This window comes from Thunnus thynnus, chromosome 21 (assembly GCF_963924715.1).
Source record: "Thunnus thynnus chromosome 21, fThuThy2.1, whole genome shotgun sequence".
In the NCBI taxonomy this organism is placed as follows: Eukaryota; Metazoa; Chordata; class Actinopteri; order Scombriformes; family Scombridae; genus Thunnus; species Thunnus thynnus.
In genome coordinates this window covers 15,349,512-15,375,537 of record NC_089537.1, presented here as the reverse complement: position 1 = coordinate 15,375,537, position 26,026 = coordinate 15,349,512, and the positions used below count along the sequence as shown (strand labels likewise).

The window sequence follows — 26,026 nt, the reverse complement described above, 5'->3', positions numbered from 1 at the left end:
AGCACCAGGCGATAATTCTCTGTGGGTTCGTCATTATGAGTGACCCCTTTTACATTACACATAGTCATTCGAGCCTTTGTTATATTGATCGGTGCAGCTTTAAACAGGTTTAAACACTTCTAACTGGTAATTAAATACTACTCCCACTTGCATCTGCTATTTATTTTTTACTCCTTTGTTTTCCATCATTAATCATCTTCATGTCCACAGTGAGGCTTGCTGAATGCACTGTGTTTCTCATAAAATAGTTAAATATGCCACCAGTGTTACCGCCCACAACAACAAACCCAGCAGACTATACTGAAGAGATGCATCTGTGCATAAAGAAGGGCATTTGAATGTTTTGTTTGCACATTCAGTATAGGTCTGAGTCGTCCATTTATCTAATAATTCATGGTCCCCAAATGCACCAGGGTCAAATCAAATCAAGTTTATTTATATAGCACATTTAAAAACAACTGGAGTTGACCAGAGTGCTGCACAAATTATAGCAAAAGGCATAAAAGTAGCAAATGAAAGGACATCAGTAGTGAAAAGGCACAAACAACAACAATGAATGGCAATGATAAAATACAAGGCAATATCAAAATATGTGCACAAATGTAAACTAGAAAGCAGAATAAAACTTGAAAGATCAATTCATAAAAAAGAAAAAAAATAATAGATTATTAAACTACTAAAATGACAAGAGCAACCAAAGGCCATTGAAAACATGTACGTCTTCAGTTTTGTCTTAAAAGTGTCAATGGAGGGGGAACACTTGATTGAAAGCGGAAGACTATTCCAAAGCTTTGGAGCTACAACTGTAAAGGCACAATCTTCAATAGCACGAAATTGGATTGAATGTCCACATGAAGATTAAAATCCCCAGAGATTAAAATTTAGTAAAGTTTAAAACGATGAAAAAAACTCAAAGAATTCATTCAGAAAATGAAACTGGTGTTAACATCTGAACCAATGGGAATGCAATACCTCCTCCACACAATCTGAGAGCTGTCTATATTCACCAGATTACAACCAAGTTTCAGTGGGGAACAAGCCATCTAGGAGAGTGGAGGATAAATAAATTCATTTCAAATAAGAGTCTTATTTGAGAGAGACCTCACATTTAAATGGGCCGGTTTGCATAGAGTGGCTGGTGATGGGACAACAGGGCATTTTTTGTTAAAGAGATTGTTTTTGTTTACCCTTTTAAAAAGGAGCAATGTGGATGGGAAGCCCTATCTGTAACAATAGTTTGAATAAGGAGATGAACTGGTGAAGGTCTAAATGCCAGGGGAGGACAGTAGGGGGGGCTAGTGCTAGACACAGTAGCCTGAGATGAAACCAGAGGAAGAGGGGGACTCCGGGGGTGTGTGTTGAGTGTAAACAGTGTAGTGGAGAACTGCTTGATCAATGAACTCAAACACACAGAAAGAGCAATCTCAGGTTTTGAAATTACGTAATCAAATAATACAATCAGATGTACAAAGCATTGTATTTCCGAGAGAGAGAGAGAGAGAGAGAGCACCACCTAGAATTACCTTTTCTCTCTCTGGGTCTTTGGCACACAGCCAGCTCTCAAGTACCCCTGTACAGACTCAGACATACCCATAGCTCATCCTAAAGGTTAGTCAACAACTAACCTTTAGAAACAAAGTTCAACTAGTCTAGGAGTAAGATTTCTTCACAACCATATATGCCAGAAAAACAGCACAGATGTGTGGACCGAAGCACACTGAATTGAAGAACAAACAACAATGTCCCCTAAAAGCTTGTCAGATCAACATATTTAAGAGACAACTATGATTTGTCTTACCAGTGGCTCAGACAAAAGTACAACTAACTGTTAAACAGAGGCTAAATAACTTACATGCAGTTAACTGTCTCATTTTACACAGATGATGTAAATACACTGCACAATGTCTGCCTCAACATTAATCTAAACTAACCACCAATTCTGCACTGTAGTTTGTCTGAGGAGCACAATGCACAACATAAAAGCAGATAAATGTCTCACAATTAGGTGGAAATTAAACAGTCATGTGAGAGAAAATAAGGAGAGCAGCTGATTTATTACCCTCATGTAATATTCATCAATGCTGCTGTGTTTAGCAGGAATAAAAGGTTCTTGATTCAAAGTTGTGCATTTATTCAGGGATACACTGAGATGAGTTAAAATGCTTGTAATTATTAATGTGAACATTATGAGAGAGGGGTACCAGCTTTTTTAATATACGACAAGAGTAGGTATATGCTGAGAAGACGAATATAACTTGTCATCAGCGGAAACCATCAAGGCATATTACTTATTGGAGCATTCGGCCTGCAGGTCTGAAGACATACACTTATTAGAGCAGTGCAGAAAATTCATCCTTCATTTTGAAAATAAAGAAAAACAACAAGCTCCTTCAACGGCATTAATGAAAATCGTTAATCATCATATGGAACTGAGGTAAAGTATTCTTCTACACAAATGACGAAAAAAACTAAGGACCAAGGGACTAAAGGGATCACTGCTCAAGAGCAAACTCATCCTGTATGTTCACATTACTTCTGGCCCACAAACAAACAACAGTGAAACGTTCATGGTGGGAGCAGATACGGAGCCGAACTGAGCCGCACGTCTATCCTGCTGCATTGCAGTGCAGTGACCCGGCCCTCGCATGTCACATCGCTGCTAACAGCAGTACAGCCAATTTAACTCCACGCACCCACTGAGCACGCTTCTAAATCAGTGTTTAATCACTAGAATGACAAGCTCAGCTAATTATTGCCCTCCTCCTCCACCACCACCACTCCTCACACACATCCTCCTGCTCCCTTCCCCTGTCTACTCCTTCTGCAGTGTGCTGCCTGCTCAAGTATTCCGACTAAGACTGGCTATTTCAGGCTACACTGTCGTCTGGAGCTACATTATATGAGCGTCTTCTTTCATCCTGCTAATTATTACGATCATCTCGTACTGCTCAAAGATACGATTCGCTCCCTATTTGTGTTTGTGCAAACCAAACCGGCCTGTCTGAGCTGCGATAGTTTGATAGCTCGGAGTTTGACTGGGTGTCTGCTAGAGTTTGTCTTGAACACAGAAATGCTTTTAAGTGTTAGTGTTAACCTTGTAAGAGCATTTCTAATTCAATCTTTCCAACAGAAAGCTGAAATTCTTCTCTGATTTACAAATCTGTCTGTTGTCTATTTTCAATAAGCATAAACATACAACTCCCACAATAAAAAAACTGCACACACACACAAGGCTGTTAGAATACTGAAACTGTGTGTGTGTGCGTGTGTGTGTGTGTGTGTGTGTGTGTGTGTGTGTGTGTGTGTGTGTGCACCTATTGTCAGGAGTCCTACGGAAATGAAAGAAGGGAGGAATGATTAGTTTTCAGTGACAATATCACCAGGAGTTTCTGTTTAACACCTTCACCACACAAACACACACACACACACACACACACACACACAGAGAGAGAGAGAGAGAGAGAGAGAGAGAGATGAGTACATTAAGCATTACAAATACATTATTCAACTGTTCAGGGTGATATCATGCAGCAAATGCAGTCAAGTTAAGAAACACTGAGCACTGGAGGATGCTAAAAATGTGCAATGACACCTGAATACAGAGGAGGGCACTAAAAGCAGTGAATAAATACTGGATTTAATTAACTCTACATTCAAATGTAGTTATAACCTATAAACTGTTCTCTCATAGAGAAATTATAAAGGTCTCCAGTGACACATCAGCTTTTGGACTGACTGGATCTTCTCAAGGAGGAAACAAAAAGCCATAGGGAAAATGCAGAAATCCCCTCAATAAAAATTTTATTCTGTATTTCATTTCGAAAGTAGATAATAACATCTTAATTTCTTACAACTGAACAAACATATCTTTTTATATCAAATCTCCTGACAACCTTAGCGATTCTTTTTTTTTCCAGTAACAAAGCAGAACAAATTACATCTGAATTTATTACTGGATGAGACAGACAAAAGTCAGATTTGAGACTGCTTTTAAAAATAGACTGGCAGAAGTGTCACTCAGTCTGGTCTGAGGCCTGCGGTCAGCCAGTGAGACCAACCAAGTGCAGCCATGTGTAGACAGTCCAGCTCAACCCTGACAACACGGACAACAGTGCTCCCTATGGGTCCAGCAGAGAAGGTCGTTTTCCAGGACTGCACTCAGGGAGGGAGGGTTTGGAGACTGGGAGTGCATTTTAATGGTTTAGAGGAATCTTTCTTTCCTAGTCGCTGCTACTTAATCAAGGAAACTTCACAAAGAAGGGAAAAAGTTGTACTGTTCAAAATAAAAAAGGACACGCTATCAACTGATTTGTTGAGTTTAAACTGTAGTCTGTAAGTATAGGACAGTGATGCTGTTTTTAATTGTTTTGGCTCTACTCCAGCATCCTGGATTTCAAAAGTGACAATGGGTTTAAAGTGCTGACTTTCAACTTTAATGGTGTTTGGGGTTGTTCACATCTACAGTATATTGTGTGAACAGTGTAGGACTCATAGCGCTTGGGGAGTTAATATAAAAAGGGCTTCACGGTTCAACAGCTGTGGATACTAACACCCTTAAAATAAAGCTCAAAGTCAGCACTTTACACTCAGAATCACTGTTTCCTGACAAAACAAAACTGCACTGTATGCTATTACATGCTTTTTTTTTTTTTTTTTTTTTTTTTTTTTTAAGATCGCAGAACGTATTCTTTGCTGTTTCATTTTCGCAATCCAGCTTGCGGTCACGCCTGGCAACCCTCTCAAGTGCAGGGGCAGAGCTCCATTAACATATTTGGGTTAGCATCTCACAACCTGGCAACCGAGCAGTGCAGCTGCGTGAAACCCTCAATACAAAGGACACAGTCATAAAACACAGTCGCGTCTCAAATAAAACAGAGGGGATCGACAGGGTCAGTTACTGAACCATCGCATGTTTCATTGGATTATCAATCTGTCATTCCCGTTTTAGCTGAAAAGGTGGTTATAATCCTGCTAAACATAGTGAACAGGATGTAAGCCCAGTTTACTATGTATTTAATTGCAATTAAAGATGTTGGGTGTTGGGTTTCCCTAAATGACAAAGAGAAGTCTGGATATGTATGCCACATGTCGTCAGATGTCGTCAACTACACCACCGCTTTCCTTAACCTGACCACAACTGTAATTGCAGATGTAGAGCTGGCGGGGACCCAGCGCTGAACTAATGTGTACCAGCAGATGATCAGCATGCCCCAGGCTTAATCCACCTACTCTATGATATACTGTACAGCCCCAAGTATTAAGTGTTTACAACGGCTGAACATTACTAGAGGAGTGATGGACCACAGAGGTGAGACGAGGGGATATTGGATAGGCTTCAAGAGAAGGTACTAAGCCTGTGAAAATGGAATATATGTCAAAGGAAGGTATTAGCAGTCCTGCCAAAAGCACAAACATCAAAGAGAGGAATGGAAAGAGGGAGAAATAGAAAAAGAAAGTTGCTTACAGAGAGGTGGGAGGGATGAGGGGGGAAAAAGAGCGTGGATCAGGTGACAAAACCGAAAGCAGCGTACCCGCAACCATCCTTTAATACAGAGTCAACACATGAATAAAACCCCAGCCTAAGTTTGAGTCATACTTTTCTAATCATCTAGCTCTGACTCAGCGAGTAATTGGAGGAAGGGATGGCTCTCCATTGCCTCTACTAGCAATGCTCCTCTAACAGGAGCGGCTTGATTGATAGGACTTTGCTGGGGCAATGCATGACTGCTTGTCATCGTGGTATTTCCCCACATGGCTACATCTCACCACTTCCTGAAAAAAATAAAAACTGTTGTTTAGGAGGAGACGACATGTATGGATGGATTATGGAAAATAGAGGAAGATAGTAGACTATTTGTCTTCCAGCCACTAAAGTTGCATCCCAAAAAATGCTATCTCAATCACTTACACTGAGGTGTGACTCCCCTAGATACAATGAATCATCAGCAGTACGCCATGACGTATGATAAAACGGCATATCTAATGCAATATGCTTTAAGCAAAGGCCTTCAGTCTGTGCACTTAATCATACAGCCAGAGATTAATGCTGCACTATATGTCTTCATTTTGGTACTGAACAGAAGGTAAATCCATACATCTTCCTCAGCCCTTTAAAGATGGTTTATATAAATACACGCATGAACTTACGCAAACACACACATGTATATAAAGCATAAATTTGATCAGGAACCCTCCTCTCTCACACAAACACATCCCAGCTGCTGTAACAAACCAGCTGCAGCCTGAGCTAATGGGCCAGAGCTAGCAGCATCTGCATCTCCTGTGTCTCATCAAGGACGGATAAAAGCATCCTCCGACAGTTTGTCTTCCCTCCTCTCTCCCGTCCTTCCCCTCTCTACCTTTCCCTTTCTCTCTCTCTCTCTACCTCTTATCCTGTCTGCCCCTCCCCCTGCCTGTCCTTGCAGTCACCATTCCCCTGGCCCAACCGCACGTCACAGACTTTGCGTTTCAGCTGTGGCTTATCTCCTATCTCCTTAGACAAGCAGGCAGTGAGTGTGGAAAAGCAAAGAACACACAGAACAACTTACAAACGTATACATTTCATTATATTTGCAGGTGAAGTTAGGCGAGGTAGGAAAGTTCTGACTGTAGTGCAAATGACATCAAGCAAGTTGAAATCCCAAATAGTCTACAGAAATCTTAAAGCAGGAAATACCATCCAAAATGTTTTAAAACATATGGCTAGTACAAGTGAAGAAAGCCCTTAAAATACTGAAGCAACAGAGATTAACAAAAGAATGGTTAAAACTAATGCAGCAGAGGTTGAGGTATCCTGATCTGATTTTTAGTCCCTTGTGAAGGGTTAAGCTGCAAAAGTGTTAGATACTACACCTCCCATCATGCAACTTGATGGCATCTTCCATTTCATCTATTGTATCACTGAACTCCACATTCCTCAATATGTAAAGCAAGATTTCTGTTAAATATTTGGAAGCCCAAGTCGAGATACAAGTGATATCACTTCCTCAGACTTGATAAATCTTGTACAGAGCCACAGAGCACTTCATACAACTGTTTTTCATCCCTATGGTTTTCTTCTTTGTGAGCAGTACAGTGAAATTTTATCATAATTGTGCGTCACCATTCACAGGAGTCATTTTCGCATGTAGCCTCAGCAGCTACTATACTGGCTAGCTTGGTTAAACTAGCTGTAAACTGTTTGCAGGAAAACTTAATTAGGCTTTACTAAACACAAACAACAATCAACAATCACAAAAGAGCTAAAATACTACATACATTTAAAGCTCCAACAAGGGCATTTGGCAGTGGTACTCAGATCCTTTACTTAAGTAAAAGTACCATACAGCAATGTAAAAATACTCTACTGCCATACAACTCATAGACCTCTGAAATGTGACCCCGACTACACACTGCTTTTGGTAAGATATCAAAAGCAAAAAAGGTTGGAACCACTGGTTTCATCTTTAACAATGTGTTGTATTTTTGTTATATTATCCATTGTGTCAAATCTTCATGTGAAAAGTAACTAAAGCTGTCAAATAAATGTAGTGGAGTAGAAAGTACAATATTTCCCTCTGAAATGTAGTGGAGTGGAAGTATAAAGTAGCATCAAATGAAAATACTCAAGTAAAGTACAAGTACCTCAAAATTGTACTTAAGTACAGTACTTGAGGAAATGTACTTAGTTACTTTCCACCACTGTAGTGGTTGCTATTAGCAACCGTATGTTCAACTGAACCTACGCTAACTAACTGGTAGAATAATTTTAAACAGCTTTTGTAAATTGACTTTGTGTAAAATTCTTGATGATTCCTCCGTAAGTGTTTTCCACAAGCGCTGGATAAAGGTGAGATAAGGTGTCCTGTTTACATACTTCACAAGTATCTCAGATAAAGGTTAGAGGTCTTTGAAATGTGCCATGAACTGATTTCAACAGCCCACCATTGGTAGACATTTTTTTTTTAAAAGGAGGATCTGTGATGAGCATTCAGCTTGCTGGTTCACCACCAAAGCAACAGTTTTATCAGAACACTCGACTCCTGCAGTCATTAAACAGAGGAGGGCGAGCCTACCGCAGCACCAGCTGTGACTCATAATCTCCAGAAAGCAGTCAACTCAACCAATGATGGTTCCCCTAAGAAACAAATATGACTTGGAAAAACTTGAAAAACCCACCAGTGGTAAAGTGGCACCCCAAAAAGACAATACAATGAGAGGAGTGGGTGTGCTTGCACAAACTAGAGGTATTCAAGTCAATAGAAAGTCATCTCACTGGGGGTTTAAATAAATAAACATGCATCTCACCCCTTTCACTCAAAGAAATCTCATTCTGTTTCTCTAAGTGAACAGAAAATGATGATTTTGACAACATCTTTATTGATAAGACAGGTATTGACTGACAGGTGTCTTATCCTATCACATTATGCCATGATGGTCGGCGCCTGCTCCTCTCACCTCAGACCGCAGTCAGTGATGGCGGTGATGTTAATTCTCTAGAGGAATTTATACTGTAATTATTGGGTTTTCATGATTACAAGTCATGGAAAGACACCGACTCCATGCATGTCTGGCCAATTCAAGTCGAGGTGTGTTGTTTGTGTCTTTGTTTGTTTACTGAATGTCGCTGAATGTGTTGAGTATTTCACTGTGTATACGATCATGTCGGTGATGAATAAATGTTTGATTGGTGATTTCTTTATATTTGAGATAACATTTCTTGGAGTTTAGGGGATTTTAACTTTGATTAAAGGGGAGGACAGCGGTTAGGGAAGTTTCTAACAGTAACATATTTTCCTTGTGACATCTTTAATTTGGCTAAACTGGAGGTAGCAATAATCTGGTGCATGTCGTTACGGTACATTCCCACACAGCCACTCACACACACACGCACGCACACACGCACACACACACACACGCACACATACACACACACACACACAAGAGTCAAGAAGTACCAAGAGACTCGTGAGATTTTCTGAGTTCTGTCAAAATATCAAACATTACACTTTGAGAAGCCGCAGTTTGATGAGTGACATTCATTCGAAGACTATAATTTGGTAGTCAGTGTATACAAATGATCTAAATATAATGACAATAAAATTCATATTTTCATCAATTATCAGCGTCCCTACCGTCTAAATCGTAAGAACAAATTCTAATTCAGCACTTATCTAAAAGCAGTTCATAGTAATTGTATAAAAGTCGGCTTAATAAACTGTAAAAGGAGCTAAAAATAAGTACAAGCAAGAGAAAGTGTCATAAAAGAGAAGTTACAACATGCATAACATTTAAATTTGTTATTAGAAAAATAAGAAGCGACTCCAGATTTAAAGAGAACAGGGTCAAACCCCATAACTGTACATAAAAGCAAGCCTCAGTCATAAAGCTTTTTTAAGAGGTGTTTTAAGTATAATCCATGATCCTTATGAGTGTGAGAAAAGAGCAGAAAATCAAGTGGCTTTGCTTTAATTGTGAATCTTTTATGTGGCTCCTTAGTATTGGGTTAATACCAGGGAGAGCCCCTTAAATGAATCAAAGCTATATGAGCTCATCAGCAACATAAGGGGCTGTCAGACACAGAACAGATACTGCACATAAACATGCAGTGCTACCATGATGATATTGACTGAGACAAACCCTTTTCCAGTGTCTGACAAAGGGAGGGAGGGAGAGAAAGTGCAGGAAAGACAGTGACTGAAGGTGTAGGAGGCCATCAGTGGAGATGGAGAGTGACGGATATACAGAAAGAAACAGAGAAAAAGAGGAAGAAATTGAACGCAGGTGTCAAACACACACACACACACACACACACACACACACACACACACACACACACTAAAGCCAGTAGAGGAGAAAATGACAATCAATAAAAATAAACCAGAGAGGTCTTCAACATAAAGCAAAACACTCCCCTGCCACGCTCAGCCTCATCTGTTGGTGCTTTTGCAACTAGGGCTGCAACTAATGACTCTTTTTATTGTCAATTCTATCAATTGTATCAAAATCTGCTGATTATTTTTTCAATTAATTACTTTGTTTATAAAATGTAATTTCTGCTTTAAAAAAATGACCAAAATTATTGTTTGATTATTTAAAAAGCTGCCCCCCAAGAACTAACCACAGTCAGCACACAGTCATGTGATCCTCTCTGTCTTATACATGCATATGTGATGGTGCCATCTCATAAATTAAAGCTGTCGTGACTTGGGGTCAAAGATGCTGGAGATGAGGGAGATCCCCACCTAATTGGGTGGATGGAACACAGGACTGTGGGGAAAGCTCAGCACTAATTTAATTTTGTCTGTTGTGTGTGTGTGAGTGTGTATATCCTTGCTTGTGTGCGAAATGGATGACATACTAGCAACACTAGCATTTTGCAGAATGTCGATGCTGCTCTGTCATCGATAATGTGACGCGATGTAAACAGACTGCCTCTGCTTCCAGTAAGCCTCAGCTGATGTGCTGCTTAGTTCAAGAGCCCTCACGGGGAATAAAGCAGGTGCTCACCGGCTAATTGGTGCACACACCGAGGGGCATGCTAGTAAGAACAATGCCTCTTAATCTTTGAAATTCTGCAACACACTTATGCACAACATATGTTTCAAAGCTAATTTGGTTAGAAAGGTGAAATTCTTTTTTCCCCTCCTTTGGAGTCCCGTCACCATCCAAAAAGTGGCCAAATAAATACATTTACAAATAAGTCCTGTAGGGCTGCAACTAACTATTATCTTATTAAACAATTAAACTGCAGATTTTTTTTATTTTTATTAATCTATTAGTCAAATAATTCTTTAGTCAAAGATCTTAACATTGCATGTTTTGTCTGCCTGCACATTCAATTTATAATGATAAATGACTAAGAAAAGAAACATGTCTTTCTCCTTTGTATTGTTGCTTGAAAAATGACTGAAAGATTATTTTTCTGTTGATCAAAAATCTGAAAAAACATGATGCAGCTATATGTAAAGTCCTCCTCAGCATTCTCATTCAGTGCCAGCGTACCGAAGCGCCTGGAGAATGTTGGCAGAAAACACACCACAGAGGAAGAGACAAGACAACTGGAACAGAGACAGAATATTACCTGCATACAGGAAGGGGTTTAAGAACATCACAGTGCAACAGGTTATACAAAAGGAAGAGGAGGATTCATTGTCTGTAATGAGGCAAATTGCACCTTGTACAGAGTGTACTGTCTGTCGCTTCTCAGACACACTGTAATCCTGCAGAGGATCCTTCACTTTCTCTCATTCTGCCGAGCACTTTCCCATAAAGACAGTCTCTCTGAAGCTAACCGACTGTGTCCGAGCACTTGAACCTTGCCTTGCTGGCTTGTACCCCTGCAAACAGCCCAAAACCTCGTAATTAACACTGCTGGCTGAAGTTCAATCACTTCAATATCACACAGGAGATAAGGCCCATGGGATAAATGACTGGATTTTAGGAGGTAAATGAGTCTTCTGTCTCTTGGCCTGGGCGTAATGAAGAGTCGAACTGGGATAAGAAGTGTGGCAGTTATTCAAGAGAAAGGGAAATCTCCCTGCTGTCTCGCCAAGCATTGCTCACTCCTCCTGGGCAGAGAGCAGCTCGTCCAGCACTGCAACACAAGACGGCTACCACTAATGAGGGTCTACAAAGTGAAACCAGAGGTGGACAGAGAATAGACTGAGGAATTGAGAGGGATAGGACCACTGAATGGAAAACAGGGAGGGAGAAACAGTGGCAGAGACAATAGGACTGACTCGATGAGAAAATCACAGAGGGAGAGGTAGGAAACTAGACAGAAAGATGCATAGGGAGCGAGATAACACCATCTTCCTGCTGCAACCAACTATTTCCCTCTGACTCAAAACAGCACTTGACATTTGGCCGCCAACAGGAGTAATCACTGCAGACCTGGACAAATACAAAAGTAACAGCTCAGGCGATTACTCAGAATCTGTCTTAGTCTTCCTGCAGATAACTCCAGAGTCTATCTTGTTGGAAATGTATACAGGTTTATCTGGAGCAAGACAAGGCTGAGCAGTGATCCGTTCACCTCCATTTGACCCTCAGTGAGCAAAGGCTAAAATGCCACATACAGACACTCACACACAGAGATATACACATTCATGCAGGCAAGGTTATTGAGGAGAAACCTATCTACTCAGTCAGCTGGAAACGCTAAAGCGGCGTATAGGACTATGAAAGCAACTGTGCCACAAGTAGCTCGGATGGATTATTTTTCACTATCTCATCAGCCCATCCCGTGGGCTCAGCAGCTCCAGAGGACGGCGGCACTGTGCAGCTGCCGATTTGTCACACTCAGGGGAAATCAGAGTCTTCCTCCGTCAGACGCCGTAAACCGCCGTCTGCTCAGGACACTTTGCTCAGGAGGGTCTGCTAATGCACAGGCACACGTAAGCTTCAGAGACATTTCAACATTTAGGAATGTTGAGCACCAAACTTCTTTTTATGTTCAAGTACAACTGTCTCGCTTGACGGTTCATCCGCATGAATTTGAATGTTAATGCACTGAAGTGGCAAGCTTGGTGCAGTGCTCAAGACTCCAAATCCACAAATAAAAGTGATATCTACATGAATTAGATTTTATTTGACATATACACATATATTATACATCCTAATTTATGTGATACTAGTTAAAATGTATCTTGGATTTGATTATGTAGCCTATAAAGAGGAAATTCAATTTGCAACAGCATCCATAAACAATGAAGCACCACTGAAGCAAATGTTTACTCAGGCATATTAGTCCAACACTCCCAAGGCCTAGTTTACTCACAATACATTGCACTGCTAAGTTTTTACAACATATATTTCATAAATGGATGGTAAAAATATATTTGACCTTTCCTATTTGACAGATAAGATGTGTGGCTCTTGTGTAAGGACTACATTACATTAAAAGGGACCTATTATGCTCATTTCCAGCTCTATATTTTTATTCTGGGATGTCACTAGAGTAGCTTTGCTTGATTGACAGTTGAAAAAACTCTGTATTTATCTTATACTGGCTCTTTATGCAGCCTCTCAGTCCAGCCTCTGTTTCTTAACAGGTAGTCTTAGCTCCTGAAAGTAGAAAAAACTGTTGGAAACCGAGCATTCAAAGCGGTCTGAAGCCAGTGCTTTTTGCTCACAGGGATTATTTCTACATTTCTCATTATTTGACACTTCAGTTTAATATGAACATCTGACACTGTAACATTATATATATGACTGAAAAGAAGGAAAAGCATAATAGGTCCCCTTTAATATAAAAAACTGGTGCACCTCTGATAAATGGACCTTAGTGTGTTTGTGACAAAGACAGAGAGACAGAATACAGTATGCGTAAGCATGCCCATGTATAATTGCAGTGGTCTAGAGGACTATATTTCTGTCTGCTAATTAAGTTTAATTATCTTAAATATTATCTACTAAGGGCCATATTAAAGACTAATTAGAAATCACAGAGTCTGTTGCAGCTGCACAGATCACCTCAACAGCCCTGAACACATGAAAGCAAATTAAAGTACAACCACACTGATCAGAAATCAGCACGTAAACTCACTCTGTTTCCTATCAGTCTGGCAGAGAAAGTTTTCAAATCTCAGTGTCATTTCAATATTTAAATAAAAACATGAGCAAGATTACAACTTGATAGATACATTTCCTTTTGCAGGTCATTAACACTTTGACCTTTTTAAGTCTGCCCACCTTCCTGTTCAACAGGGCACTTAATCATGTATCATAGGAGAGGATGACATTATTAAAAATATATATAGTGCACAAAAGTCACTACAAATCAGCTCTGCAACATAGCCAGAAGTCAGTAAGAAGAAGTCATAAGTAGAGAGAGAACTGATGATCTTCACATAAAATACTTATACTTATGCAGCCTTATTATATTTCAACTTTTCATTCACTACATTACCATGTTTAAAAAAAACAGATATAAAGATAAAGTAAACATAGCAGTTATAAAAGTTCAATCTTGTCACTGTGAGCCCAAACAGGTACTGATCCATTAAAATGTTACCCTGCACAATGTGAAATGACTCACAAAATCCTACTGGTAATACACCTGCCACTACAGCACAGAAAAAAAGGTCAGAAGGATTTGCCCTTCCTGTTCGCCACGCACACACACACACACACTGCTGAGATCATCACCACATACACACACTGTTGAGGAGATCAGCACATACACACACACAACACTTCCACATCAAAAACAATCCGTATCAACATGACTCAGACAAACAGCCCACGCCAATAACGTAACACAGCTAATCCCCACCAAACGAAAACCGCAGCCAAGAGAACACAACTGCCACAACAACAGTGAGACTGAAATTAACTCTCCCCAGACCCACTTTTCATACATAAAAAAGTTTGGGGCTGGGGCATTAGCCACATGAAGTTGTTTTATTGTTAAGAGTTTCTGTGTATGTGCAGTTACACATCACATCCCTGCAGCTTTGGGCCCGTCTCATGTGAAAGAACATCACATGTTAACATAGGACCCAACACTGGATTATGTCACAGAATAAACACCTTCGACACTGAGAAGAAAGGAATAATACATGTCTGTTTAACACAATGGAGCCATTCAAACGCCCACAAAGCTGCGCCGGGCTAGTTACACCATTGCTGGATTTTCCCCTAACAGAAACAAGCTGAGGTCATTAGTTCAGTAGTCTGGGTAACTAGCTTTATTTTAAAAAAAACACACATCATCAAGTAGTTTTGAGCTAGTATATAAACTATTCAATATTCTATGGATGTCTGTACTAATTTATTTGATGAACGCATAACAAATGGTGGCCTAAATTGAAATCTGAGCAGATGCTGTGAAAGGATATGACCTCAGGCCTGAAAGTCGACGGCAGGAGGTTGATCTGTCCCCATTTAGCGCTGCTTTAATAGAGGAGATGGCACTGCAGCCCAAAGGGACTGACCTGCAACGAAGGGCAATATCCTCTGACTGCTTGTGCTCTGAAATCCAATTACGCCAATTTATCGATTGTCATGAATAACCGAGTGACTTTTATCTTGGCACAAAACATTTATTTTTAAGTTGTCTTTCTGTGAGGCTAGCTGTACGCATCTGTATTTCTACCATCCCTAGACAGGGAGCCAAGAGGATAAATACAGGAGGAAATAGAGGTCAGCTCTGTCCCAGACAGGGTGACATCCTGTGCCACCTTCTTTCAAAAAGATCCTGGCCTCTCAGCGTGACTCTTGCCTCCCCCGTACCTGCCTGCTTGTCACATTCAAGAGAGCTAAAAGAGAAAACAGCAAGAAAACAAAAGAAAGAAGCTGAAGCCTTTGGATGCATGAGACATATTCGAACCACTGTTCATATCTTACTAAATAAATTACCCCCTAAATGGCTATAAATGTGTACTCACTCTTAAAATAAAACTAGCAACAGATGGTTTGATTAACACTAAAAATAATCAAACATTAATGCGATCAATGAGTCTGTGCGTATTCTGAACGCAACATTGTGTTTTGTCAAGTCTTCATTTTAAAAACATTCCCGATTTGACTGATTAATTAAAACTGCTGATGCAAAATATCACCCTCTGACAATTGGGTACAATTGTTGTGGCAGGCTGGGCTGCATTCTTGAGCCAGGAATTACTCCACAAAAAGAGATTACCATGGAGAAAGAATGATATCAAGTGCACACAACTTCACAAATAATTGAGAGTTATCCATGGAGCATTGTTCAGTTTCCATGTCTTTTTTTTTTTTTGCCTTATTCAACACGCTCACAAGTCGAAATAAAGCAGAGCCTGCTCTTTCAATAGACAGGATGGAGCTGCTACAGCTGCAATTGAAGTGAGTTTTGAAGTAAGCATTACAGGTACAGTAATTGGCCCACCCATACAAGCAGTTAAAAGCAGATTCTTCCTGACACTGAGAGCAAATTAGCCATTAGAGTTACCAATAGCTGGAGCTCCAGCCATCTTCTACACAGACACAGTTGTGGATAGCTATTTCTATCTATAATCATTTCCAAGTCTGTCTCCCATGGGAGTGCTTGTCGTGTTTGTTAAGTAGACCCACGCCTGTGCTCCCCTGAGTTTCCTGCTGTTCCATAATGAGCCTCTCCAGCTGGATGGCCACTGAGATGGAGGAGGCCAGAGGTTGAGCTGCTCACCCTCTTTAATTGGCAGCATCACACTTGTGCCCTTCACTAGCGGAGCAACCAGGGTGCACAAGGAAGTTACTGAAGATTTACATGTACAGTATAGCACTTTCCAAAACAAAGTTACAAATTGCTTCAAAATTACAACCACTGGCAGAACACATTAAACTTGTAGGCTGGTAACAAGCACAAAACAAAAGAGAATTGAACCAGGAAAAATATAAACAAGAGAGCATGTCAGTTTGTAAAAGCTTATGGACAAAATTTTCCAAAGTTTAGGGAGAAAAAAAGCACATGTACAGTTTCATTTTTTGCCCAGCCCTTGGGACATCATAGGATAGCAGAAATGTGACGCTTCAAGTGTGTATATCATCGACTGCATATGAAGACAGACGTCATGACGGCTCCCCAAAAGTGAAGCCAAAACATCTCCTGGCTGGCTGCAGCATAGGTCATAAATCTCGCTCCCTCCATGTGAGTGGATAAGACATGAGCCAAACTAAAATATCAAAGTACATGTCAAATAAATTTTTCCCAAAGATGGTTTCTGTCATTTTAGGTAGTTCTTATTACAATGATGTTTATCCAAGTGCTCATTTTTTTGATAAGTTTGTTTTTAATTAATTATTTGATTATTACGTCATGATTGATAGCTGTGACAGCCACTCTCAAACCTCTGTCAGGCTGCAGGATGAGAGAGGGGGCATGTCCCGTGGGCCGCCATCCCGTGGAAGGACGGGATGACGGCCCGACTCTACTTGCCAGACTCTGGCACCAAATGACATTACACAAGCAAGATGGCAGAGAGGAGATATTTTGGCTTCACTTCTGCATAGCAGTAGGAAGTGGAGATGCGTTGTCCATCTTTATACACAGTCAATGGTGTATATGGACAAAGAATTAACAGGTAGGGACTTCACCATGTCATCTGATAGGTAATTAGGATCATTTTTGAGTTAATTCTAAACCATATAATAATCATAGGTCTAATCACCTGTGTAGGTGCACCAACGGTGTGCAGGACCTTTAATACATGACACTCAAATTGTTACTGTTTGAACAGTCAACAGTTACAGTTATTGTTATATTTGATGTTTAAGACTAAAAATCTCTGCTATCAAACACTTTCAGGACTGGTAAACAGGACCTCTGTTTCATTTTCATTTAATTTGAGAAAATATCTGAGACATCCAGTCTCTCATAGAAGCCAGACAATCATTTATGTTTGCCAAGAGTGCTTTTGTACAGCGGTGTGTCATCAGCATACATATGAAATTATATATTGAAATGTTGAATTGAAAGCAGTAGCAAGCCCACTGCTGTGCAGTAATATCAGAAATCTCCTAACCAATGGCCACAGAAGATTTTCTGATACTGTACCAAGACTAATAACTGGTTTCTAACAATTTAATCATGCAAAATCAGATTCTATAACACAAAGTTAAGCAAAAACACCTCGCTGAAGCCTGTGTGTACTTGTTAATAAAGTCATGTTGTCATGGCAGAATATGGACCTGCCAATGTTCACATCCTTATTTGATTTGTTGTACAATTTGAAATAACACTAATATACAGCATGACAATAAAAGCTCCCTCACACAATGATAAAAGCATTAAAGTGCAGAGACATCATAAACTAGCTGCAGTTGCCCACATTAAAACTTGAAAATTAAAACTCGAGGTGAACGTGAAAAGTGCAGTGCAGATTGCCCTTAACTGGGCGTATAGCTGAGTGCATTATTTTATTTACATATTTAATACAGTTCAGTATTTATGAGACAGAAGGTAATATCAGTCAAGTATTTCAACATTTCTTATTATTCAGCATGGGGGAAAATTAAAATGGAGCATTTAAAGTGCCAGCTGAGGCTTATAAACTATCCCATGAATCCTTCAGCAGGGTAATTTATAACTTTACAGGGCTGATTTCATTCAAGGAAGAAAAGGAAATGTCAGCCATGCATGGAAGAGAAAACTCCACAGGGAGAGTGCTACCTGCTGAAACACTCAACCACCATCTGCTGTGAGTTTTCATATTCCTATTCATATACTGTATACTGCAACATTTTACATTTCATATGAAAGGCAAATGGGTTTTCTCTGTCTTTATGTTCCCTGGCAGTTTGTGGCAACACCAAAATGCTATTTTGACCTTGACTGTCTGCATTGTACAAAACAGAAGTACACAATCACCAACACACAAAAACTTACTTTAATCAGATGAAGTGGAAAAAAGATTGATGCAAATTAAATTCATGAGACAACAGATGCCACCAGATACTAATAGAGGACATGTCATTGTTCTTAAGATTAAATGCAATAACATTACCTAGTAGTGGGCATTACTTGCTACTACTTCAATTGGAAATGTAGTGAAATTATATCAGAGAATTTATATTTTTAAACTAGGAGAGATAGATATATATATATAAAAAAACAATCTATTGATTCTGTTAAAGATGGGCTGTAAGAATATTCTGATAAATAGTATGCATAAATACATTCAGTTTAGTTTGTTTTACTCATGAATATAGTTTTTAAAAAAGTATAGTTTTGAAAAATGTGTGTAGTCTCATTTTCTGCTACTCCACTACTAATTATTCCACTATATTTACTGTATTTGACAACTATAATTACTAGTTACTTTGCAGATAAAGATTTTACATACAAAACATATGATCATCTTATAAAATATGGTGCATTAATATTGATCAAACCAGTAGTTAAAATGGCTACACAAAAATACAAAAAACATACAAAGATACAATATTAAAAAATATTGTATCTGACAATACTTATTTTATGTATGTTTTGCTGATAATACTACTGTATTTTTACTTAAAGATCACCTCCAGACATGTTGTAAGACATATAAAAATAATCAGATTGTAATGATAATTTGGGTCTAAAATGTTTTTTTTCCCTCACAAAAAGTATAATTACCTCATTAAAACCTCCATTGAAAAATCCAGAATCAATGAATATGCAAATATTGTTCATTTCAAAGTCCATTCAAAGGAAGGATTTTACTTGAATTTGCACAGTAATGTAATGAACTTTCACTTAGATTGTGTATCTGAATACAGAGAAACACTAGAGCTCAGGAGCCAAGACTTAAATGGGGCTTTCAGGAGGCTCTGCCGGAGGAAACGATGTCTAAGAGTTGAAGCACAAATTACAACAAAAATGAGGGAAAAAGCCATTTTACCAGATGTGTAATTGTGTAACAGATTAGCAATTTTAACTGCTAAAACAAGCAAATTTGACTGCCAGCTTGCATCTAATATCCACTTTGGAAAACTTTGCTTTTAAATCAATGAACAAGTCATAATAACTAATAAGACTACAAATGAAGAGCCTGATTGCTTTTATGAAGAACTGTTGCCTAATGAGTATCTCTCCGCTATTACATCAAGATTAATCCATTTATCTTTTTGCAGTAAACAGCGGTAATAACAGCCTGCGAGGCAGAAATTCTTTTTGATCCATCATGACAGCTTGGTGGGAGAAAATTTTACGGCCCAGTAATTTGGAAATACACCATCTTTGTTTTGAAACTGTTTCTGGGAAAATAAGTTGAGTTTGACTTTTAGCAGCACAGACTAACGGCTGCTCTCTGGTTTGTGAAGCAACTTTGTTATGCTCCTCAGAGTACAGCTAAGATGTTTAGTGCTCCAAGTAAAGCAGCCTAATCACTCGTGGCATCCACTCAAGAACATGAAACCACTGAGGATCGCTGTTCAAATCTGAAGAAAGACATCACATTTCCACAACAAAATAGCTGATGCTGGGGGCCTGGTAGGTAGTCAAAGGGACATATTTGTTTTTTTACAAAATTATAGGGTACAACCACACTTAAAAACACGGTGAAAAACTAGTTTTGACAACAGAGAAACTGGAGCTTTAACATTAAAACTCCCCCCTCATAGTCCTGCTGAAACAACACAAAGCAGCCACACTGATCTGACCACACATTTGATGGCCAAACCCCAATGGAGGCCTGTCACAACCAAACTGAATCCTTCCCCACTCGAATACAGGCTGTCACAGGGAGAGGAGGGAGGGAGTGAAGGACGGGAGGTGAGGAGGAGGAATGGGCCAGCACTTGTCGCATGTTAAGTAAGAAGCTGTGACACCGGAGCAGAGCCCTGAGGCCCAGCCCAACTGACCCTGACAGACCTGACAGCCCTCAAGCTGAAAACACAATCTTCTTCCTTACAGCAGGCTGTACAGATGGAGACGCTGCAATAAACCATACTACTGTAAAACCTGTGAAGAAATAACTGCAGCTCAAAACGCCGTAGCATAAGCAGCTTTGTTTAAAAACCATGCTTCCATCTTTCAACAGACAGCAACAGACGTCAAGTACAACCTCTGGTAAATAAAAGGGATGTTGTGGATTATATTGTAAAGTATAAATACATTCATAAGTGAAAGGAGTGTCAGGCTGTCTTACTGAAGCCTTGACTTCAAATGCATAAACATGTCATGATGATTAATGGTTGGTTGGCCAATCCCGTCACTTAAAATGCATAAATTAAATCGTCTGCACGCAATGCTGTCTCTATATCACCAAGGAATGATTTGATTACATTTACCATGACGCATGTGCGTGCAGATGCACTGTTAGTTTCTGACCAACATCTGAAAAAAAACATCTTTGCAAGCCAAACTGAAATTAAATTTTTTTTTTTTTTGCTAATAAATCAATATATAGAGTTTATCCTTTGTGTTTGTTTTGACTTATTTTGTACCTTACATGGTCAAAATTGTAATAACCATTATTTAATTTTCTGCAGTCACAGCACCCCCTAAATCAGTGTTCTCCAGTGAGCGTGAATTTATGGTTCCAGCTGTCCGTGTTGGTACTGGTAATTTGATTGGTGCAATATCTGTGTAGATGAGCACTAAAAATGGTTCTAAAAATATCCTTGAATTCTAATTGCTACAAAGGAAGTTGGGGGCAGACTTTGTCAGCCCTATCTGTGATTTAAGCACTTCTTATACTACTCCATACACTTCTCCATGTTATGATCACGGGGTAACCTACGGAGAGTTGGGGTTACAGGACAGTCTGGTCATTCACCATCACCACAACTGGTGATGAGAGAGAGACAGCTAATGCAAGCTAGACCTCCTCCTATGTAAAATGAGGGATGACAACAGCTCTAAATGTGCAGGAGCTGCTGATGACTCAGTGGGTGTTGAAATAACATGAACGAAAAGTCTTTTTTTGGTCTATTACCACATACATCTCTGTAATCACATGCACCTTCATCACCTGTCCAGTAGCAGTGATAACACTAACACAGACTACATCAAGTTAACTTTACAGGTAATGAAAATGTAGCTGAATGTGTCCAAAACCATCAACCAGCAGCACAGGTTAAAAGCACAGAAGCTCCCCTCACACGACTATGAGACACAGAGTGAGAATAAACATTTTTTGTTTGTACCCCAGCACTCCTCATTAACCAGCTGCACTGCCCAAAGCTCAGATGCAAATATGTCCAAAATGCACAAGCTGCAGTATCATTATAATTTATATTTCCTTACATAAAAAGTGAGGAGATTTCACATTTCAGTTTGACAATCAAAAGACGTCAAGCAATAAAATTACTGTGGTTGTAGAAAGGAGACTTAAAGGACCAGTGTGTAAGATTTAGTGGCATTGAGCAGAACAGACTTGGCAGAAATGGAATATAATATTCATAAGTATGTTTTAAATAGTGTATAATCTCCTGAAAATAATAATTGTTGTGTTTTCTTTACCTTATAATGAGCCCTATATATCTACATAGGGAGCAGGTCCCCTTCCACAGAGGCTGCCATGTTGCACCGCCACATTTCTACAGTAGCCCTGGTTGGACAAACCAAACAGTGGCTCTAGAGATAACCTTTCGTGACTTTTGCGGCCACCATAGGTTCTCCTACACAGTTGGAAGGGGATATGAGGGGAGGGCTATTCAGTTAGTTGCAATATGCAACCTCACCGCTAGATGCCACTAAATCTTACATACTGGTCCTTTAAACCAGACACTGCCAATAAGTGCATGATAAGTGCCTGTCAGCTGAAACAGCTGCACACACTATATATGGTCATTTCTGCTCACAGGCGAATGTCAGTTCTCTTTATCAGCTCCTCTCAAATCACCCTGTATGTGTCACCTCAAATGTGTTAAATACAAAAAAAAAAAAAAGTGTTAAATACTAGAAAAAAAATGCTGGCAGGGAATTCCGATCTCACCTCAGCCTCTCCTCCTCCTTCTTTCTTAGCTTCATGTCCCGCTGGACCACTTTCAAGACATGCTCAGCCTCGTCATCCGTCAGGCCAGACAGGTCTAGCTTCCGGCCCATCGTTCCTGGCCTCGCCACGTCAGGCTGCTGCTGGTCCAAGAGAGGAGGAGGAGAGGCGAGGGCACTGCTGCTCTGGGGGCCGAGGCTGGGATAACCCTGGAGGAAGACAGACAGATGGCGAAATTAAAAATGTGTTTGTGCATTTGTAGAATCAATTCACTCCTTTAGAGCTGAACATCAATGTGCTTGACATTTAACTTGTCACTGTGTCTGAAAAACACTCTTGTACACCTGGTATTCAGTAATTTATGACTTTCATCAACTTGTATTAGCTAAGGAATTACCACATCAATAGGTCTCTGGCACAGTTTATGCTTGTAATGAACAGAAATACAAATGTTGCATTTTCAAAAACAGCTATCCAACAGAAAGATACACTGAAAAGACAGTATCTCAACATGCAATACATGTTTAGTTTTATGACTTGTGAGCAAAATATATTGTGGCGCCAGTTGCTTGCCTGCAGCATGAACCTCTATGTATGAGGAAGCCGAAAAATGGGGTAAGGGGTTTGTTTCCAAACCAGAGTGCAGTGGCTGGAAAGATTTTTCCTTTTACTGTTTCAGGTCATTGCTAATTTGATACTTGAACTAGCCCCTAGGCAGAAATAAACTAAACTTGTTAACCCAAAGAATTTTTTCTGTCCTTGTTCTGATAATGGTCTCTTCTTGCTATTTCAATGCTGTGAAACCGTAACCATCATTTCCAATATGTGATATATACACACACTCAGCTGCCAGTTTATTATAAAAAAAAATCCTACCTCCATGAAGATTATAATGTTGAAACTGTTTCACAGAAGTTTTGATTACGTTTTCTGGTCAAACCTAAACAAGGCTAAGTGTTGTACAAAGTATGGAAGCTTTATATGTCAGATCATGGACGTTTCAATCACATCTTTGTATTTATTTGCCCTCTGTGCAATCAGATCTATTTTTTGCATACAACATGCAAAACAGACAGTGATATAATGTGTTTATGATTATGCATGGTCAGTGTTTATTCAGTGTATCTTTGACTATCATTTATTTTAGCCATATATGTTAAAGGTTAAGAAAGAGGCCAGGGGTCACATGTTTTCTGAGTCTCCTAGAAGAGAAAACAACACTCCTCAGGAATGTCAGTTTCTGTTGACTTAAAGCTATAATGTATGGAATTGTGTGAAGGACCTTATAGAAAACATATGTGCCTTTGACACCAAATGAATGTATGGCAAGAACTTTGAGTGTTGTTCCAGATGTTGTGGGTGGACTGTATATAAAGGATTACACCCTGTTTCCCTCTGTCTATCATTGCTTACTGTTTTCTGTATGCTGTGACAATGATTGAACCAGGCCTGATATAATAAATATTTAAAGATAGTTACTTTGTGGACCTCAAATTATTCTTTGGATGAGCAGAAATCACCTTCATTAACAACACTCCCACAAGTGTCTACAGTCAACAAAAACAAACACAGTTGCAGCCGCCTGTAACTTTCTTTTTTTATTTCACTGTGGAGTCATTTTGTCTGGTATGTGGCAGAGTGGGTGTGTGTTCTAATGTAAACATACTACCTTACACTAACTAGAGTGCTGTCCTTGTCCAAATAAGATATCCAGCTAAACAGCATATTAGTAAGAAATTAGGCTGTGTAATCTTGTTTCATATCATTTGTAATGTTGACAGTCAACCTTTTATATTCAACACTACACAAGATTATCATTACAGTAAATGGTTTCCAACTTTGAGGCTGAAGATGCGATTTCAGTTTGTAATTGAACCAACTTAAAAACATGTCTGACGCCAAATATTTTTGGGGTGAGAAAGACATAAGCAAATTTAGACAGAGGAGGAAGTGAAGAAAGGGTGATGGAGAGGAGAGACCGAGGAACGGCCCATAAAAAAGGAACACAGAGAGATGACAGGAGGAAGGGAGAAGCGGAGAAGGATGGGGAAGTGGACAGAAGGAGAAGGTCCATTAACTACGGTGGCTAAACAAGTAGATGGGAGTGCACAGGCAGCGGAGAGAGCAATGATGACTCAGAAGGCCAGACATTATGTCCGTTCTATTATTGGGCCAATAGCTTCATCGACAGAGTGCCTCTCCTCTCACTCAGGGTATCACTCATTCCTCCAGTTCAGCTCAGGGCCCGTCTCTTGACAGACTGCTGCTCAACTTTACCAGATTTCAAAAATGAAAACAAAAAATTTAGATGCATTTCTTGGTTTTATATAAACCAACCAAGGATTGATGAGTCATTTTTCATCTTTTAAAATTTCCAAGGCTATATTGTGCACCCAATTTGCTACAGTGAAAGTCATCTCTATTTATTCAAATGCATATTTTAATATACTTTCTGGACTATCTGTCTGTTTAAAATTGAAGAAGTGGTTGTCATTTCACAGAAAAAGCTTCAGGGAAGCCAAATGAATATTGTTTTTCAAGCTATTATCTTACTTCATCCTAACAGATTTCTCCATTGGGGACTTTTTATGAGTCATTTGTTTCACTAGGAATATAGAACAATTCCTAACCCACAAGGGCAAACGCAGACACACACACACACCGACTCACACTCATATACTCAATCTCACACACACACAAAGTGTGAGAAAGAGCTTTTTGTCACATTCTCAGCTATAGCGGAGAAAAGCTGCAAAATCTCTCAGTCTCAGAAATCTGGTATCACAGTGTAAATACAGATTGTCACAATGCCATTCACAAACTCTCCTCATTCAGTTGCTGTGATAAGAGACCTTGCCCTTTACGTCTGAAAAGGCTCAGTCTGACAGAAACAGACTATATAGCCTACATAAAATGTTAAAATGCACACTGGGCCACATGTGGATGTATATCACCCACACATATTAAACATGTGCTCTCAAAACACAATATGGCTGTCAGGCACCTTCAGTCCTTTGCTTCTTTAACCTAAATCACATAATAACTTTATATAAAACCTCTCAAAGTCACATTTTGTTGCTCTAGGTGGGTGGTCCTTCTAGTTTTACCTCCTGTGTTCCTACATATCACAGGAAATTTGTTTACATATATTGCCTAAGCCTGCATGCTAGCACACCTTCATGTTCAAAGGAAGTGGCATTATGACATCCATTTATATTACACAATGCCTAATGTCCCCTGAGGCCTAAACACTTTATGCATCCAATTTCCATCCCATTGTTGCTGGCAATAATAGTTTGAAGCCTGTTAGTTGTAATCTAAATAAACGTTGCAAAAATATTAGGCTACGCTGACTGAAACATAACATTCATCTTAAGAAAATAAACACTAAACGGGTCTTCGTTCATGATTCATCTGCCTAACTAAAACTAAAGGAAGGACTATGATAACAATATTTGGTGCTTCGAGATAAACAAGATGACTTCTGGTGTTAAAAAGGTACCCTGGCTTCCTAGGAAGCAATACCCTACTGTAAAAAAAAAAAAAAGTTCAATCATGTTTAACCATGTTCAATCATTAGATGGTCAGGTGATCAGTACATATGAAGCTAACTCGCTAAGCTAGCTAGCTTAGCTTAGCATAAAGACAGGTAATGGGGGGGGGGG

At 39.5% G+C, this 26,026-nt stretch overlaps 1 protein-coding gene across 4 annotated transcripts in view; it reads right to left on the bottom strand.

Annotated features, from left to right (window-relative positions):
• myripb (myosin VIIA and Rab interacting protein b) overlaps nucleotides 1–26,026 on the bottom strand; it is a 117,171-nt gene that overhangs the window by 85,438 nt on the left and 5,707 nt on the right. For all 4 annotated transcript variants that reach the window (XM_067578444.1, XM_067578445.1, XM_067578446.1 and 1 more), the window contains exon 2: nucleotides 22,365–22,570. In XM_067578444.1, coding sequence (XP_067434545.1) covers nucleotides 22,365–22,474 — 110 coding nt within the window. In that variant the 5' untranslated portion in view covers nucleotides 22,475–22,570. The remainder of the gene's footprint in view (nucleotides 1–22,364; nucleotides 22,571–26,026) is intronic.